Source organism: Pan troglodytes, chromosome 6, assembly GCF_028858775.2.
Source record: "Pan troglodytes isolate AG18354 chromosome 6, NHGRI_mPanTro3-v2.0_pri, whole genome shotgun sequence".
NCBI lineage: Eukaryota > Metazoa > Chordata > Mammalia > Primates > Hominidae > Pan > Pan troglodytes.
The window spans coordinates 164,589,415-164,607,610 of record NC_072404.2 but is presented as its reverse complement, the minus strand read 5'-3'; the positions used below and the strand labels follow the sequence as shown (position 1 = coordinate 164,607,610).

The 18,196-nt window shown below is 45.4% G+C and overlaps 1 protein-coding gene across 3 annotated transcripts in view; it reads left to right on the top strand.

Annotated features, from left to right (window-relative positions):
- Positions 1-15,157, top strand: part of ZNF777 (zinc finger protein 777) — a 29,507-nt gene extending 14,350 nt beyond the window's left edge. For 2 of the 3 annotated variants that reach the window (XM_009454469.5, XM_063815773.1), the window contains exons 5-6: positions 9,684-9,935; positions 13,575-15,023. In XM_009454469.5, coding sequence (XP_009452744.1) covers positions 9,684-9,935; positions 13,575-14,731 — 1,409 coding nt within the window. In that variant the 3' untranslated portion in view covers positions 14,732-15,023. Of the gene's footprint in view, positions 1-9,683; positions 9,936-13,574 lie in introns of all 3 variants that reach the window. The other variant, XM_519469.8, reaches the window with a different exon arrangement.
- The last annotated feature ends 3,039 nt before the right edge of the window (positions 15,158-18,196 follow it).

Here is an 18,196-nt window from a genome sequence, read left to right as displayed (position 1 = left end):
TGTTCTGATGTGAGCATATATTACTTCTTATTCAGTAAAAATATATTTTTTAAAACAGTACACAATGAAAGATTGAGTTGAGCAGGGCAGATTGAACATGTATTCATTCCCACCTTCCCAAATCCTTCCTTTTTTTTTTTTGAGATGGAGTTTCGCTCTTGTTGCCAGGCCGGAGTGCAGTGGCGCGATCTTGGCTCACTGCAACCTCCGCCTCCAGGATACAAGTGATTTTCCCGCCTCAGCCTCCCCAGTAGCTGGGGTTTCAGGCATGTGCCACCACACCTGGCTAATTATGTATTTTAGTAGAGATGGGGTTTATCCATGTTGGTCAGGCTGGTCTCGAACTCCCAACCTCAGGTAATCTGCCCGCCTTGGACTCCCAAAGTGCTTGGATTACAGGCCACCACACCCGGCCTCCCAAATCCTTCTAAAACAAGAGTGAAGAAACTTTTAAAAAGAAAGGAGAAATAGCAACGAAGTTTTTCAGCCCTGAAGCAGGTGGATAGATGTGGTGAGCTGAATCTGAAATTGGTACTGGGGAAAACTGAGAAGAAACCCAATTTGCACCCCCACACCTGCTTGGGGCTCAAGAGTTAATAGTACCAGAGACTCTAGGGATCCCTGGAAATAGGAATGAAGTGAGGCTAAACACAGACAGCTGGCTGAACATCTTTTAAAGAGACCGCTTAACGCTCCCCTCAGCTCCCATTGCCTCCCTCAGTCCCTACTGCAGGCATCTGCCTCTCCCTAGCCCTGATACGTGACAGGCTTATTCTCTGGAGAGGGTGCAAAGGAGGCTCTCTGGACATGGGCACCAGGCACAGTTGAGGGTGGGGCACCATATTGAAAACGGGAAGAAGGAGACTTGACATGCAGATATTGAGCTCTCCAGCCTTCTTCCCTAACTCGACTCCCAAAATGTTGCCAACACCCAGAATTAAACCCATTGGGAAGGATATTGGAAGAGGCTTATCTGGAGACTTTTGGGACCAGCCCAAGAGGTTTCTGAGTAAAATGACTTGGCCAAAGCACCCTATGGGCCAAACAGAGTCCCATAGTTAGCAAGCCCCACCCAAATGCACTCAGCTCCCTGTTCTCTTGAGTGTCCCCTTTTAAGTCTCCGTGGACAACCAAGAACGAGAAGACATTTGGGAAAAGTCTGTGGTGTACAGAGACAAGTAAAGAAATCAGAAAAAATATATTTAGAGGAACAGAGACCATGCAGAGAGGGAAAAATGTATATATGAATACTTACATGTAAAATCCTTAAATCAAATAAGTGAATGCATTCATGACACAAAAGTGTAATGCTTGTTTTTTTTAAAAAAGGAATAGAAAGGAACTCTTGGAAATAAAAAATGTAATAGTACAAATTAGAGACTCAGGAGCAGTGTTGGAGGATAAGCACACATCCCAGAAAATAAAGCTAAAAGAAAAGAAAATAGGGAAAAAAATAAAAATAAAGGATGGAAGGGAATAGGGAAAGAATAAGAAAACTGAAGGATGGAAGTCCAACATCCAGATAATAGGAATATCCAGAAAAAGAGTAGCAGAAACAGGTGGGAATTATCAACAAAATAATTCAAGAAAAAGTCCCGCCAATTAAAGCCGTAATTTTCTAGATTGAAAGAGCCAGCTGCCCAGAGCACTGGAAGAAAATAGACCTACACTTTCAGCACGGAATTTCAGAGCAACTGAGAACAAAGGAAATCCTACGAGCTTCCAGGGAAGAGAAACAGAGTCATGCGAAGAAACGAGAATTAGAATGGCCTCAGACATTTGTAACCACATTGGGAGCTAGAAGACAGTAGAGTAGTGCCTTTCAAATTCCAAAGGAAAATATTTTCCAACTTATAATTCAATGTCTAGCCAGACTATTTCGATTAAATATGAGTGAAACTGAGACATTTTTAGATATTCAAGTCTCCACAAATCCTTTATCAAACTGGGGCAGGCGCTTTGCCAAAATGAGGAAGTAAACCAAGAAGGAGGCATTACAAACCCCAACTTGAGAGAGAGGTGGAGGCACTCCAGGCGCACGGCCCAGGGGCATTCCGAGAGGTCAGCTGTGCACCTAGAGGCAGCCAGTCGAGTGGGGCACCTCCACAGGTCCCAGAAATTTGTCTTCAAGTAGATGAAATGGATAAATACCCAATATATTTGAATGTTTGGAAAGGAGAGTTACACAGCAAGGTAAGGTTGGGGGAGTTTGGGGCTAAGTTCATGATAATTAGTCGTAAGCTGGGCAAAAGAAATAAGTGTCAGATCTAGGGAAAGCAAGAAGGTTTACAGGCATAGGAGGCACTCACTGAATACTACAGAGTTTAGTTATAAATAACATTGATATAATCTAGCGAGGTAAACACCCAGTATTGATCCAACTAAAATTACAACAAAACTGTATTGGCAGGATCAGTTCGGAGGAGATGGTTCTGACTGTCATCCCTTGGAAGTCAATGGATGATGCTTAAAATTGAAAACTCAAGGAGTAGCAATATAAGTGTGTTACTTAGAGTTATGGAGGTAAATGACCAAAGAGTCAGCTGGAATCATTGAAGTGATTGCTTCGGGGAGCAGGAAATGGGGGCAGAGGAGTGGAAAAGAACTTTTTTAAAAATAAGTTTTGGGCCGGGTGTGGTGGCTCACGCCTCTAATCCCAACAGTTTGGGAGGCCGAGGCAGGTGGATCACTTGAGGTCAGGAGTTTGAGACTAGCCTGGCCAACATGGTAAAACCCCATCTCTACTAAAAAGTACACAAAATATGTATATATAGCTGGGTGTGGTGGCCCATGCCTGTAATTCCGGCTACTCAGGAGGCTAAGGCAGGAGAATCACTTGAATCCAAGGGGTGGAAGATGCAGCCCCATCTCAAAAAAAAAGAAGTTTTGAAGAACTGTTCAACTATGTTCCACTAGCCTATGTGCATGTATAACTTAAAAAAATTTTTTTTAATTAAAAAAACCTAACAGAAAGTATAGCCATGCGAAGATTGGAAAGTCAGTGTCCACCAATATTTATTTACTTTGAGCTGGTAGAGAGAGTTAATGTGGCAATACTGGTTTTTAATTTCACAAAGAAAAAGTACAGAGAGAGTGAAAGTCCCCTATAGTTTTCTCCCAAGAGTCAGCAGTTTATTCATTCCAGTTTTATGTGCATGTGATTACATACACATGGCCTTAATTATATAAGTAATACATATACACATTATCATTGTAAAAAATTCAGACAATATAGAAGTATTGGCAAGTTTCTTTTTTCAATACTATATCATTGACATTTTTACATGTCAGAATATATAAATTTGTCGTGTTCTTTTTCATAGCTGACAGTAGTATTCTGTGTATTGATTTCATAATTTATTTAAATACTCTGCCATTGATGTGCATTTAGGGTGTTCACAAGTTTCAGCGCCTCAGTAAAGATTATTATAAATAGATCTTCATGCACTTGTCTGGAATTTATTTAGAAATGGATTTTCTGGGTCAAAGGATACACCCACTTAAAAATTTAATAGATCCTGGCAAATCCCTTCAAATCACTTGTGCCAATTTACATGCCTTCACCCTTCTAAGCATGAGAATGTTTGTTTCTACACACTCTTACCAGTAATAGGTATTATTTATCTTTTTCTCATTTGCCAAAGTAATAAGTAGAAAAAACACAATATTTGGATGTTTTTATTTGACTTTCCATAAGGGTGATGTTGAGCATATTTTCATACCTTTATTGATTACTAGTATGTCTTACTACTCTGTGAATAATCTTTGTTGTTATTCTTTTGGATTACTCGTCTTTTTATTATTGATTTGTAAAAAGCTTTTAAAATATTAAGGATATTAGCTCTTGTCTAACGGTATGTATGTGAATACTTTTCCCAGTTTGTGGTTTACTTTTTTTTTTTTTTTAGACAGAGTCTCACTCCGTTGCCCAGGCTGGAGTGCAGTGGCGCTATCTCAGCTCACTGCAACCTCCACCTCCTGGGTTCAGGCTATTCTCCTGCCTCAGCCTCCTGAGTAGCTGGGGTTACAGGTGCCCACCACCATGCATGGCTAATTTTTTTGTATTTTTAGTAGAGACAGAGTTTCACCATTTTGGCCAGGCTGGTTTCAAACTCCTGACCTCCGGTGATCCACCTACCTTGGCCTCCCAAAGTGCTAGGATTACAGGTGTGAGCCACCACGCCTGGCCTGTGGTTTACTTTTATATTGTGTGTGTGTGTGTGTGTGTGTGTGTGTGCGCGTGTAATAGCAGTTTTTAACTTTTATGTATTCAAATTTATCACTTTTTTTTTTTTATTTTGAGACAGAGTCTCACTCTGTCGCCCAAGCTGGAGTGCAGTGGCGCAATCTCGGCTCACCGCAACCTCCGCCTCCCGGGTTCAAGCGATTCTCCTGCCTTAGCCTCCCGAGTAGCTGGGATCACAGGCCCCTGCCACCAGGCCCAGCTAATTTTTGTATTTTTTAGTAGAGACGAAGTTTCACCACGATGGCCAGGCTGGTCTCGAACTCCTGACGTCAGGAGTTTGTCCTGACGTTACCCGCCTCAGCCTCCCAATCTGGGTTTCGTATCAAGTGTAGAAATATTTACTCAAGCTATTTTATTTAGTAAACACTATGATCACAGATCTTAGGTCTGTGAGCATCTCAAAAAAAAACCTATAAAAATATTTGAAACACAAAATAAAATATTTTTTGCCCTAGAAAACAAAAAGAAAATTGCTAAGTCTAAGTAATTAAATGCTTATTTTAACTAAATGTCTAAAAATATAGCATTATATCACTTTCAGTAACTAATAAATTCAGTCTTCACAAAGGTTTAATACATTTGAAAACAACTTATAGGATTTTCCCCACCTCACAGGAGTTCTTATGAACACAAATTATTACAAAGATTAAAAACCAATCACAGATTAAATAAGTTTCTTATAGCCAAATGATGGCAACAGCAAGCTACAAGAATCCTTTCAAAACAATTTATAGCAAAATTTATAGTTGATAAGAGTTGGGCACGTTTAATATGTTTGGCGCGAATAACCAAACATCCTCCAGAAGGAATATCTGAAGTCCCATAGGGTTACAGATAGCCTGTTCCTCAGCTTAAAGTTGTAAAACTTAGGTATGAATTTCTTATTTATACATAAATTTTTTTGTTCATCAGGAGTTTGATGTGAAATATGTGAAGTAGCTTTTTTCCCTTTCTAATCAGGAAGCCAGTTGTCTCCATTCCTTTTAAACTTTTCCCCACTGGATTGAAATGTTACCTTTTTCATAAACTATATTCCCACAATGTATGTGTCTTCGATTAATTTTTTAAATGGGAGAACAAATTCCTGCTTATAAATAAATGCAGCTTGGTTGTCAATACTCTTTGAAAAGTTGTTCGGGGTGGGGAGACATTTTTGGTGGGAAACGCTGGCGTTCCCTGCTATTTAGCAAGTGGAGGGGAGGTGAAAGTGTGTACATACTGCCTGTTTTGAGGGAGGAAGAGTATGTGCCACAAAGAGGAGCAGGTGAATGCCTAGAGCTCAGGGAGGAGCACAGCTACGTCCAGCTGAGAGCACTGAAGAGGCTTGATGGAGTGGTGGACACCCGAGTTGGGTCTTGAAGTAGGGCCAGGTATTGAAGGCACTAGTCTTCAAGCTGAGGTACCCATGCTCTTGAGGGGACAAGGGTACTCCCCAAGAGGGACATAATACAGGTGGCTTTGAGGGCACAATTTCCAGTCCTTAGTCCATCTCTTCTTGTCCAACTGATCAGCCAAAAGCACACAATGCACGTGGTCCCTGAAATGTGGCTTCTCATCTACATCTCCCATTATTTAAAACAAAAAAAAAACAAAAAAAAAAAAAACAGGCTGCTGGGCATGGTGGCTCATGCCTGTAATCGTAGCTCTGTGGGAGGCCGAGATGGGAAGATCACTTGAGTCCAGGTGTTTGAGACCAACCTGGGCAACATAGGGAGACCTCGTCTCTACAAAAACTTTAAAAATTAGCTGGGCATGGTAGCACTTGCCTGTAGTCCCAGCTACTCTAGAGGCTGAGGCGGCAGGTGGTTTGAGCCAGGAGGTTGAGGCTGCAGTGAGCCGTGATCTCACCACTGCACTCCAGCCTACGCAACAGAGCAAGGCCTCATCTCTTAAAAAAACAAAACAAAACAGTCACTTCCTGCTCATCTCCATCTTACTATAAAGCATTTCTCAGAGGCATAAAGCCCCCAGGTCACCAAACAGAAAACATTCAGAATTTTAAGATACATGTCCTGCAGCGTGTCACTCTGGGGCCTGGATGGCAAGTTCTCTTGCAGCTTAGGTTGTTTGCAATATTTTACCTTTAACAAAATTGAAAGAACCTAATCATGTTGTGAGCTAATAGGTCATTCGAAACAGTTTTTGATGATCATGTTGACCATGTGATCTTCGTGGCATATAATTCAGAAGTTCAGAATTGAGTGACAGTTCCATAACAAAGCTTCTTCCAGCCCATCTACATATTTATGTAAATGAGGTTTCCCAATGTAAATGAGGTTTCATATATAAAAATGAAAAAGACTAAAATTGATTCTGAACTATACATTCTACAATAAGAATATTGATTTCTAGATAAGTAAACTAATTGGAAAAAATTTCTATTCATCCTTATAAGAGATACATTTCCCAAAGTTTCTTTATTTTCTATCTTGGATAATTATTTATCATTCTATAGTGATAATCACTAAGGATAACTTAAGCCAGAAAAAAAATGAACACTTAGAGACCTGTGGTTATTAGAAATGAAAGCAAAATTAAACTTTCAACTTACATACACATTTTTGTGGCAGAGTGGCAGATGAAGTGATCAGTAAAAGCCTTCTAAACATACAAATATGTTCTATTAGGATAAAATTCTGTGGGCAAAGTGGGAATAGAAATAGAAGTTCAAGGTGAAAAGGAATGATATAAAAATTCCAGCTATCAAAGAATTTGTTCATGTATTTTTAAGTGAATAATGGTGGGTTTAAAATTGCTGGGGTTCTTAGATTCCATTGGTGACATTAAAGGGTGATGGAAGAGTTTATTTCAAAGTATCAATATTTACAGTACTCCAGAAATTACATCTTTTGCAGTTACTGATGCATTTTATATATTTATTCAAAAAGGTGCAAAGGAGTACATAGTTTTAAAAATCATTTTAAGGTGTAAGCAAGCAAAATATTTTAAGTAGTTTGTGGAGTCAGGGAAGAAGTTTTCCTGATGCTAGAGTCGTGGTCATGTTTGTGGAGGGATCATAACAATTTAGTGCAGAGACAAGGATTGAAGACAGACGGGAAAAGGCACACAACTAATGGAGCAAAACTCCAGGGAGAAAGAAATGGGCAGGGCTAAGGAAACAAGCAGAGGAGTTCAGTGACAGGAGGAGGGAAGAGAGACATTACTTTCCCTGAGATTGGAGAGAAAAGGGAGGTAAAGATGGTGACTTTGAGCCAGTGTAGGAAGTAGGGGATGGAGGTATGGATGACTTTTTCTTTTCCTTTTAATAGAGAATAGGACACAGACATCTTTGGAGAGAGTGGGAGAGTTCCACAGTTCTGAGGGAATCAAAGGTCTTCATTTAAGGCTGTGGCGGGGGGGTAAATGAGAACATTAGAGCTGCTTTATATTCCATCCACTTCCAAACCAGTTGAGTTGGTGAATCAGAGAGGCATTAAAGGAGTGCCGCGCATCCGAAGGAATCCAGCTTAGGTCATCTAGCACCCATTTTCAGCCTGATGAGTTTGTCTGATTTCTTAGTAAGGGAATGAATGGATTTGGCAGAGGAGCATGAAGAGCCTCAGGAGGGCAGGACTGAGGCTGCTTGGTTCATTTATCTCCTGGTTTCTTTTCTCTTTTTCTCACAGCACTTGTCACCTTCTAACATACAAAGTAATTTATTTATTGTGTCTACCACCTTATGTAAGGTCTATGTTTTTTTCACTGGATATATCAAAAGCCGTTAGACCACATGACATGTAGTTGGTGCTCAGTAAGTGTCTGCTAGTAAACATTCGATGAATGAATGAATATGTGTGTACATGACATATTCTATTGTCATTGCAGTAAACATTTGTTCACCATAGCAAAACTCTGGGAACAAAAAGCGAATGTTCTTCTGTTAGGGAAAGAATGAATAAGCCACGGTATTATCCTGACCGTGGAATATATACAGCATTTTTAACAATGTATTAGCACTGTAGAAATTGATTTGAAGCCGGGTGTGGTGGCTCATGCCTGTAATTCCAGCACTTTGGGAGGCTGAGGTGGGCAGATCACTTGAGGCCAGGAGTTCGAGACCAGCCTGGCCAACATAGTGAAACCCCATCGCTACTAAAAATACAAAAAATTCACGCCTGTAATCCCAGCACTTTGGGAGGCTGAGGCGGGCGGATCACGAGGTCAGGAGATCAAGACCAGCCTGGCTAACACGGTGAAACCCCGTCTCTACTAAAAATACAAAAAATTAGCCGGGTGTGGTGGCGGGTGCCTGTAATCCCAGCTACTCGGGAGGCTGAGGCAGGAGAATCGCTTGAAGTTGGGAGGCGGAGCTTGCAGTGAACCGAGACCGCACCATTGCACTCCAGCCTGGGCAACAGAGCGAGACTCTGTCTAAAAAAAAAAGAAATTGGTTTGAAGGGATTTCTACAAGATATTTGAGTAGAGGAACACAGAAGAGGCCAATAGTGACCAAAAAAAAAAAAAAGAAAAAACATAAATGTGTATGTGTTGTTTAGAATAACAACATAAGCACAGAGAAAAGTCCTGGTAAATTATAGGAGTTACCTGGGAAGTCATAGCGGTGAAATGGGAAGTAAGGGAAGGGGAAGGCAGATTAGATGGAAAAAAATACTGCACTAAAAACCAAAAATGTGTTATAATCCCATTTATGTAAAATGACACCTATGTATGTAATGATCATTTGAAATTCATCTACAGACCTATAGGCAAGTTTAGAAACAAATTTCAGGGCAGTGCGTAATAGGATGCTATTTAACTAAAAGCAAACCCAAATGCCCATGGTGTACATGCATACGTGCTTGGGAATGTGAGTCTGTTTTTTGGACACCTCAGGGTATGGGGCCGAAGGGTGGGAGTGGTCAGGAGGTAGCCTTTTCTTCATCGACCTGATTGTGAGTGAGCAGATGAGAGAGAAACTGTGTTAACTTTACCAGTTGGCTGGTCTGACTGAGAAAGGGAATGAGCATCTCTTTAAAATAAACCCTGGCTGGGCGCAGTGACTCATTCATGCCTGTCATCCCAGCACTTTGGGAGGCTGAGATGGGAGGATCATGTAAGCCCAGGAGTTCAAGGCTGCAGTGAGCTATGATCACACCACAGCACTCGAGCCTGGGTGACAGAGTGAGACCTTTCTCTATTGAAAAAATAAGAGTAAAAATAAACCCTGACAATGCTGAATTTTTTTTTTAATTATGGAGCTCATGGAAAACAAACTTTGCATCTATTTTAACTTGACTACAGTTTGTATTGGTATTCAAAGCTACAAGGTGTCCAGAAAATTCTGTGTCTACTCATTTCCAACTCAATATTACATTTCTTCAGGGTCTCTAAGATAAGACTTATTGAGATGTAAATTGTAGGGCTGCAGAAACCTGGGCAGTTGGCATGAACATTCTGGGTTCTTTTCTCCTCCTCACCCCTGCCCACTCTCTCTCAGCACACGATGGGATCGTGATTAAGATCGAGGTACAGACCAACGACGAGGGCTCAGAAAGTTTGGAGACACCTGAGCCCCTGATGGGACAGGTGGAAGAGCACGGCTTCCAGGACTCAGAGCTGGGTGACCCCTGTGGGGAACAGCCAGACCTGGACATGCAGGAGCCAGAGAACACGCCGGAGGAGTCCACGGAAGGCTCCAGCGAGTTCAGCGAACTGAAGCAGATGCTGGTGCAGCAGAGGAACTGCACGGGTGAGTGCTGGGCGGGGACGGCCGGGGAAGGGTTGCCATGAGGCCTCCCAGAGGGCCCCTGCCCCCTGGGAAAGCTGTGGTTCCTTCAGAGAGGTAGCTGGACGCTGATGGGGCAACAGGTGGGAAAGAATTACCAAGCACGGCCTTGAGTATAGGCTCCGTGACGCGGGACTTGTAAGAATCCGTCTCCAACCTAGGAAAGAAGTGGTTACATCTAAAGACTGGTTCAGGCAAAGAGATCTCAGAGCTCACCTATCCCACCCCTCATTTTACAGGCAGAGGTTAAATAGATGGGGCAAGGCCACACAGAGAGTGGCAAAGCTAGAACTCTCCCAACGTGTCCTTGATCATCTCATATCACCCTAGAAGCCTCAACTACCTTGAAGATTTCAGCCCTGGAGAGCATGGTTTTCAAATAACAATAGCACCGGCATTCTGTGGTCGAACCTAGTCTTCATTTTTGTTTAATTATAAAACTTTATCACCATGCTGCTCACTCTTGCTCCTTCTGAGTTCAAGAACAGTAAGGCACTGGGGCTCACGGTGGCCTGATCCCAGGACATCTTCCGTGATGGATTTTCTGATGCTGAGCCATCCTGGCAGGCCTGGGAAAAGCCCTACTTGATCATCATGATGTATTTTTTGAATTCACTATTGGACTTAGGTAATAAATATTTTACTCAAGTTAGACAACTGTATTCATAAATGAAATGAACCTTTTCTTGAATTATTCTCATCTAATTTTGGAAACAGTATTATACTGGACGTATCGGATGAACTGGGCAGCTTTTGCTGTTGTTCTGTATTCTGAAAAAAAAAATAGGAATTGAGTGTGTTCCTTGAAAAATTGGTAGAACCCACATGGACTTTTGTTTTTGTCTGGATGTTTCGTTTATGTGTGAGTCATTCACCATTACATGTTTGTATTGTATTTTCATATTTAGAAATAGATCCACATCCATTTCTGTTTTTAAAAGTATTATATTGATGTAAAGTGTTTAAAAATTATCTGTAGATAATTCCTCTATAATTTGCCTTTTTGCACTTAATAAAATACCCATGGTATTTTATTAATGACCATCTCATTGGTCAAAAGATATGGATCTAGGCCCAGAGCAGTGACTCACACCTGTAATCCCAGCACTTTGGGAAGCAAAAGCAGGAGGATTGCTTGAGCCCAGGAGTTCATGGCCAGCCCAGGCAACATAGGAAGACCCCATCTCTACAAAAAATTTAAAAATTAGCCGGGAATGGTGGCGCATGCCTGTAGTCTCAGCAACTCGGGAGGCTGAGGTGGGAGGATTGGTTGAAGCTGAGAGGCTGAGGCTGCAGTGAGCCATGATTGTATCACTGCACTCCAGCCTGGGTGACAGAGCAAGACACTGTCTCAAAAATATGTACATATATGGATCTACCACCTTATTTTTAAGTAACTCCATGGTATTTCAGAAGTGTTTTTGACATACCATGCTGTCTTTCATAACAGAATAGTGAAAAGACATAAGTTAAATTCTGAGTATATGCTAAATTGGGACCATCATCGTATAAACTCTATTGCCTTTTGAGCAGTCCCCATTAATTGTAGTAGAACTTTAGAAAACTACTAAACAGTAGTTTGTGGAGTTTTGAGTCTTGAGTTTTAGGGCCAAATGTTTGGTGTTTACCATTCCATTAAGAAAAAAGCACCTTCGGCCAGGAGCGGTGGCTCATGCCTATAATCCCAGCACTTTGGGAAGCTGGGGCAGGCGGATCACTTGAGGTTAGGAGTTCGAGAGCAGCCTGTCCAATGTGGTGAAACCCCATCTCTACTAAAAGTATAAAAATTAGCTGGGCATGGTAGCAGGCACCTGTAATCCCAGCTACTCGGGAGGCTGAGGCACGAGAATCGCTTGAACCCAGGAGGCAGAGGTTGCAGTGAACCGAGATCGTGCCACTGCACTCCAGCCTGAGCGATAGAGCCAGACTCAGTCTCAAAAAATAAATTAAAAGAAATAAGCACCTTTGATGCTCAAGGAGAGTTTAGTGCTTCTCAGGATCCATTTTGCCCTTTGCCTTTCAGACATACTCAGTATTTTCAGGATAAACACCAGGGCAACTAGTTACCACACTCTGCAGCTGCCTGCTCCTTGATCTTTTAGGCATCATGCTCCAAGGATGTTCTGGGTCGCTTCTTGCTGAGAATCCTAACACTACTGAGGCAGCCTTGACTCAGCACACCTGTGTCCTAATTTTACCACTGTAGTTCACTGGCTGTAGAGGAGGCCAAGGAAGTGCTAAGGACAGGGAGTCATTAGCAACCTTACAAGACGTTGGCTGGGTCACAAACATTGCTAGCTTCAGTCCATGTTACTTGAGGAGGTAGACCAGGTGGGTCCCAACCTGCAAACTCTAGAAAGGCCTAGGCCTTCATTTTCTATTTGGAAACATCACTTGATATCTCTGGGCTTGGATGACCCATCTGTAAAATGGGGAGAATTCTTGCTTGACTCGTCCTATAATAAGATACTGTGCTCATGGAAAAAAAGGACAGGTATGAGTACTCTGAAAAGGTCTTGTTGGTTTTTAATTATTCTGCAAACACGGAATTTTTGTGTCTTCTGTCACAGATGGGTCCAGAGAAGTGAGTGACTTTCTTATGTCACACAAAGCTGGTGACTAAAAATAGAACTCACCAGTTAGTGCCAAATAAGTACAAGGCACTTGAGAAAACTCAAACAGGAGTCGGGAGCCACTTCTTTTCTCTAAAACTTACATTATCATAAAGGACCAGGCTAGAGAGTTGAGGGGGCATCCCCGGGTGGGGCATGCACTGCCTGCACCTGATCCAGATTCAAGGGTGGTCGAGTCTGACTGTGCCGGTGCATCTTCCGCCCATGAGAGGCTGCAAAAGGCTGGGTTCCTGATCCCTGGGGTGGGCACCAGTGAGTACTGTGGGCTCCAAGGAGGGGGTGGAGTGCTGTAGGTTTTGATCACCAAGGCAGACATGGAGAGGAGAGGGAAATTTCTGGAGGAAGGTGAGGAAAGGCACCAAGAGGAGAAATCATCCTCCAAGTGGATTAAGAAAGAAGTGGGCCGGTCTGAGCAGAGTTCAGGCAGAGATGTCCTCAGAGGGGCAAAGACTGAGAAGCTTAGGAGTGGAGACCCTTTGGTACAGCTGGTAGAAACCCAACCTTTAAGTAGCCTAATGAAAAAGGGGTGTGTATCGCTCATATAATTAGAGAATCGTGAGTATTCCAGCATCAGGCATGGCTGGATCCAGGTGTTCCCACATCGGCTCTGTGTACTGGTTTCCTTCTTTCCTGCTGGGTCCGGCTGTACCAGCAGTTTCGCATCATAACCAACAGGAAGCGATTTCCCCTGCGGTCCTCTGTATAAAATCCAAAGAGGACTCTTTTTAGCCCCTTTTAAGTCTGGACTAATTCCTGAAGCAAACAGGAAGGCCAGTCTGGGTTACGCGTCTACCCTGTTGGGGGAGGGGAGCGGACCAGGGGACGCAATGAGGGGACTTTTCCCAAAAGAAGGAATTTGGGCCAATAATGCAATGTTTTGGTGAGGGTGAAGCAATGCTGTACCTCCATCCAGGTAGGTTAGGGGCGCCAGGCAGCAGCTAACGACTTTCTCTCTCTGTCCCTGGAGCAGAGGGGATCGTGATCAAGACAGAGGAACAAGATGAGGAGGAAGAAGAGGAGGAGGAGGATGAGCTGCCGCAGCACTTGCAATCCCTTGGGCAGCTGTCCGGGAGATATGAGGCCAGTATGTACCAGACCCCGCTGCCCGGGGAGATGTCCCCCGAGGGCGAGGAGAGCCCCCCGCCCCTGCAGCTAGGAAACCCCGCAGTGAAAAGGCTGGCGCCCTCCGTGCACGGTGAGCGGCACCTGAGCGAGAACCGCGGGGCCTCGAGCCAGCAGCAGCGGAACCGGCGCGGCGAGCGGCCCTTCACATGCATGGAGTGCGGCAAGAGCTTCCGCCTGAAGATCAACCTCATCATCCACCAGCGCAACCACATCAAGGAGGGGCCCTACGAGTGCGCCGAATGCGAGATCAGCTTCCGGCACAAGCAACAGCTCACGCTGCACCAGCGCATCCACCGCGTGCGCGGAGGCTGCGTCTCACCCGAACGCGGGCCCACGTTCAACCCCAAGCACGCGCTCAAGCCGCGTCCCAAGTCACCCAGCTCTGGTAGCGGCGGCGGTGGCCCTAAGCCCTACAAGTGCCCCGAGTGCGACAGCAGCTTCAGCCACAAGTCCAGCCTGACCAAACACCAGATCACGCACACGGGCGAGCGGCCCTACACGTGCCCCGAGTGCAAGAAGAGCTTCCGCCTGCACATCAGCTTGGTGATCCATCAGCGCGTGCACGCGGGCAAGCATGAGGTCTCCTTCATCTGCAGCCTGTGCGGCAAGAGCTTCAGCCGCCCCTCGCACCTGCTGCGCCACCAGCGGACTCACACAGGCGAGCGGCCCTTCAAGTGCCCCGAGTGCGAGAAGAGCTTCAGCGAGAAGTCCAAGCTCACCAACCACTGCCGCGTGCACTCGCGCGAGCGGCCGCACGCCTGCCCCGAGTGCGGCAAGAGCTTCATCCGCAAGCACCACCTCCTGGAGCACCGGCGCATCCACACAGGCGAGCGGCCCTACCACTGCGCCGAGTGCGGCAAGCGCTTCACGCAGAAGCATCACCTGCTGGAGCACCAGCGCGCGCACACGGGCGAGCGGCCCTACCCCTGCACGCACTGTGCCAAGTGCTTCCGCTACAAGCAGTCGCTCAAGTACCACCTGCGGACCCACACGGGCGAGTGAGCGCGCGCCCCGCCGCCGCCGCCGCCGCCGCCGCCGCCCGGCCAGGTGCGCGGGCCGAGCCCCCCTCGGACACCGCCAGGCCCGAGCCCAGCGGGCGGGGGCGGGGCGCCCCCCAGCCCCTTTGCCGTGAGCTCCCCCTCTCCTCTCGTCCCTCCTCCCAAGGACATGGGGGCAGTGAGACCAGGTCCCTTGCTGCCGCGTTTCCCCGGGGGCCCCAGGGGGGAGGGCGCGGACCTGGGGAACCCTTTCGGGCTGTTAATTTCCTTGACAATAAAATGGATGAAACCAATCAGCACGGGGGGCGTGATTTGGCCGCCGGCCACTCAGAGGGGCGGTGTAGGGCCCATCTAGTTGGGGATAGAACTTTATAATTACCTTTTGGATACTGTGGTTCTATTTGATAATAATAGAGTAATTTTTAAAAGACGAGCGTTTCCTGTTTGCCGTTTTTGTTTGGTTTGAAGGGGAGGGATTGAGAAGGCCGGAGGGACATACGCTAGTGTCAGTTGACAGGTTCTGTTGGGACCCTTTTTTGTGTTCCTTCTCCATTTGGGTGGTGAGGGAGACGCTGATCCCGCCGGTTCTGAAATGGAGAAGGAGAGGCAGGACTGACGTCTAAGGGACCACGGGAACCCCAGACCATCGCGTCTGCCCTGGAGTCCATGAGGTTGCTGGGAGCTCAGGACGGAATAGGTCCCAGTTGACTAGCGTGGTCAAGGAGAGTGACGGTCAGGTTTGGAATGAGCTGGAAAGAAGGTCCTGTAGCAAAAGCTGGGCGCTGCCTTCAGTGCCCAGGCGTTCCTGCGTAGCTTGAAATGCAGCTGGCTGAGGAGTAGGGTGGCGGGAGGGAAGCCTAGGGAAGAGGTGCAGAGGCCCCTGGTGCCAGTCTTTGCGGAAGCCACAAAAGGCACCAGTCAGAACATTTTTTATTTGAATGTTGCACCAAAGCTACTCTGGACTTGCTGAACGCACTGACGAACCCTGGTTTCTCTAGGTATTCATTCATTTCCCATCTCCCTCCAGCTCTCTCTTATAGAAAGAGAAACTGCAGGAATATTACATTGCCCACAGAGCGATTTACTTTGCTGATGGGTTTGGCAGTGGCCCAGAGAGAATTCAGGCCATTCAAAGGGATAATTCATGGAGGCTAGCAGAGTGCACAGCTCAGCCTCGCACACTGGGGAAGCTGGGCTGAAAGCAGAGAGACTGGCCTGAGAGGAGAGCACTGCTGAAGCCAGGCCTGTCAAGTTGTGACAAGATACTTGAAGGGGGTTCAAAAAAGGGGATTTGGAGGAAGAAGGTGATACACTCTTGACTTTGAGGAGACCGTAGAGATCCTCAGCTCCCTCTGCTTTGTATAAAGAGTTTGTAAGCTAAGCACAGAAAGGGGAAGTGATTGACAGCACAAGATCTCACATGTGAAGCTTCTCCATTTAGACTGAATTTCTAAGTCGATGATAGGACATAGGGATGGTGGCCAGAGGAGGGAGCAGAGGTCTGGGCTGGTGTGAAGGACTGAGGGGCAGTTTCCACCAAGACCTGAAGCATCAGCTGCGAGGCTGGTGCAGCCACGTGGGCAGGTAGTTCCCTAGTGTGCAGCCAGCTTCACCAGTTGCCAGGCAGAGGGGGCCTGCAGGAGGACAGCTTCCCCCAGGAGGTGGAATCTGAGCTGGGCCTGCGGGATGGAGAGGATTTCCATACATGAGAAAAATGAGGCAAGCTTTCTTGGTGGGGGTGGTCATAAAAGGAAAAGTGTGGAGAGTAGGCTGCATGTAAGATCAGGAGCAGTGATGGATTAAACCTCAGCTGGATGAAAGGGCCTGTCTAGGAAAAACAGGGCCAAATGTTGGTTTGGAGTAGACTAGGGGTGCAGAAAGGATCTAAGACTTCAAGGCTGCAGACTTTGAATTGGATCTTGTAGGAAAAACCATTGAAGATTGCTGAGTAGGAGAGAGAGATGATACAAATAGCTATCTAGGGACTGAATCTGGTAGAAGGCAAAGAAATCTAACAGTCAGGTGTGGGAGAACCAGCTCAGTTCCACGGACGGGTTGCAGATAACAGAACCCGTGGGTGGAGGTTGAAGGGATGGCAGGGGAAATGGTTCTTTTGAACGTGAGGATATTTGAAGTCTCAAAGAGTTGTTAGTGGAGGAATTTGGGGAGGTATTTGGTAGAGGGCTGTTGCTGCCCTAAATTTTTACTAGCTCTGGAATTGGAGGACCAAAGAGTGCTGGAAATATCCACCCTGAGTGGAGACGGAGGTGCTGTGGGGTAGAATCCATGTGGGAGACTCAGAGAGGAACTTCATTTGTTACATGAAGTTAGCAGGACATTATGGGGTCAAATGAGAATGGTGCTTGAGAGGCTTTCTTTTTCTAGGAAATCTGGGTGGTTTTTGTTTCTTTTTGCTTGTTTGTTTTCTGAGACAGGGTCTTGCACTGTCACCTAGGCTGGCATGTGGTGGCACCATCATGGCTCACTCTGACCTCAACCTCTTAGGCTCAAGCAGTCCTCCTGCCTCAGCCTCTCGAGTAGCTGGGGGACTACAGGTGTGCACCACCACACCCAGCTAATTTTTTTTTAACTTTTTTGGAGATGGGGGAGTCTTTCTGTGTTGCCCAGGCTGGTCTCAAACTCCTGGCCTTAAGCCATCTTCCCACCTCAGCCTCCCAAAGTGCTGGGATTACAGGTATGAGCCATAGCTCCCATCTGAAATTTGTTTTTTAAAAGGATTAAACCAAATATAGTCAAAGATTGGTATTTCTTTTTCTTTTAACTGACAATTTATTGCATCAACGAGAACAGCCTGGTTCGTGCATCCTTAGGTCTCTGTCTATTGGGATACCATTTAAAGTCTTTCAGGACACGTCATAGTATGTCAAGATTGGTTCACCTTACATGTAGCTGGGCTGCCATGGCTTCCCTGACTTCTACCTCCCCTTCCTTGGCTCTGACTCCCTCCTCATGCCTCTTCCTAAGTGCCCAGCACCCTGTGCCCCAAATCGTCTCTCCCCTTGTTCTGACTTCTTGCCACCATCTTGAATCTCACTTTCCATTTGCCCTAATCTCTGCTATTGGTTCCTAAAGTGTAGATAGCCTTTGGTGTCAAAAAGACGTGGCTTTAAACTTCATAGTTGGATGGCCTTGAACAAGTTAATTAACAGAACATCAATTTCCTCATCTGTCAAATAGGGATAATAAAGTTCCCATTGTTCTGAGGCTTAAATCACAATAGATACATAGCAAGGACACTGGCAGATACTAAGGTCTCAGTAAGAGATTACTAATTTCAAACAGAAGTTCAAGTTGGTAGTGGGCTAGTGTTATATCCTAAAAGAATGAATCTTTGAGAAAGAAGTTTCAGTAGGCAAATGTAGATTATTTTGGTGTGAGAAACTACAAATTAAACCACAACTATATCATGGTCCTTATCTAGGAGTGGACAGGGTTTCAGTTCACCCCT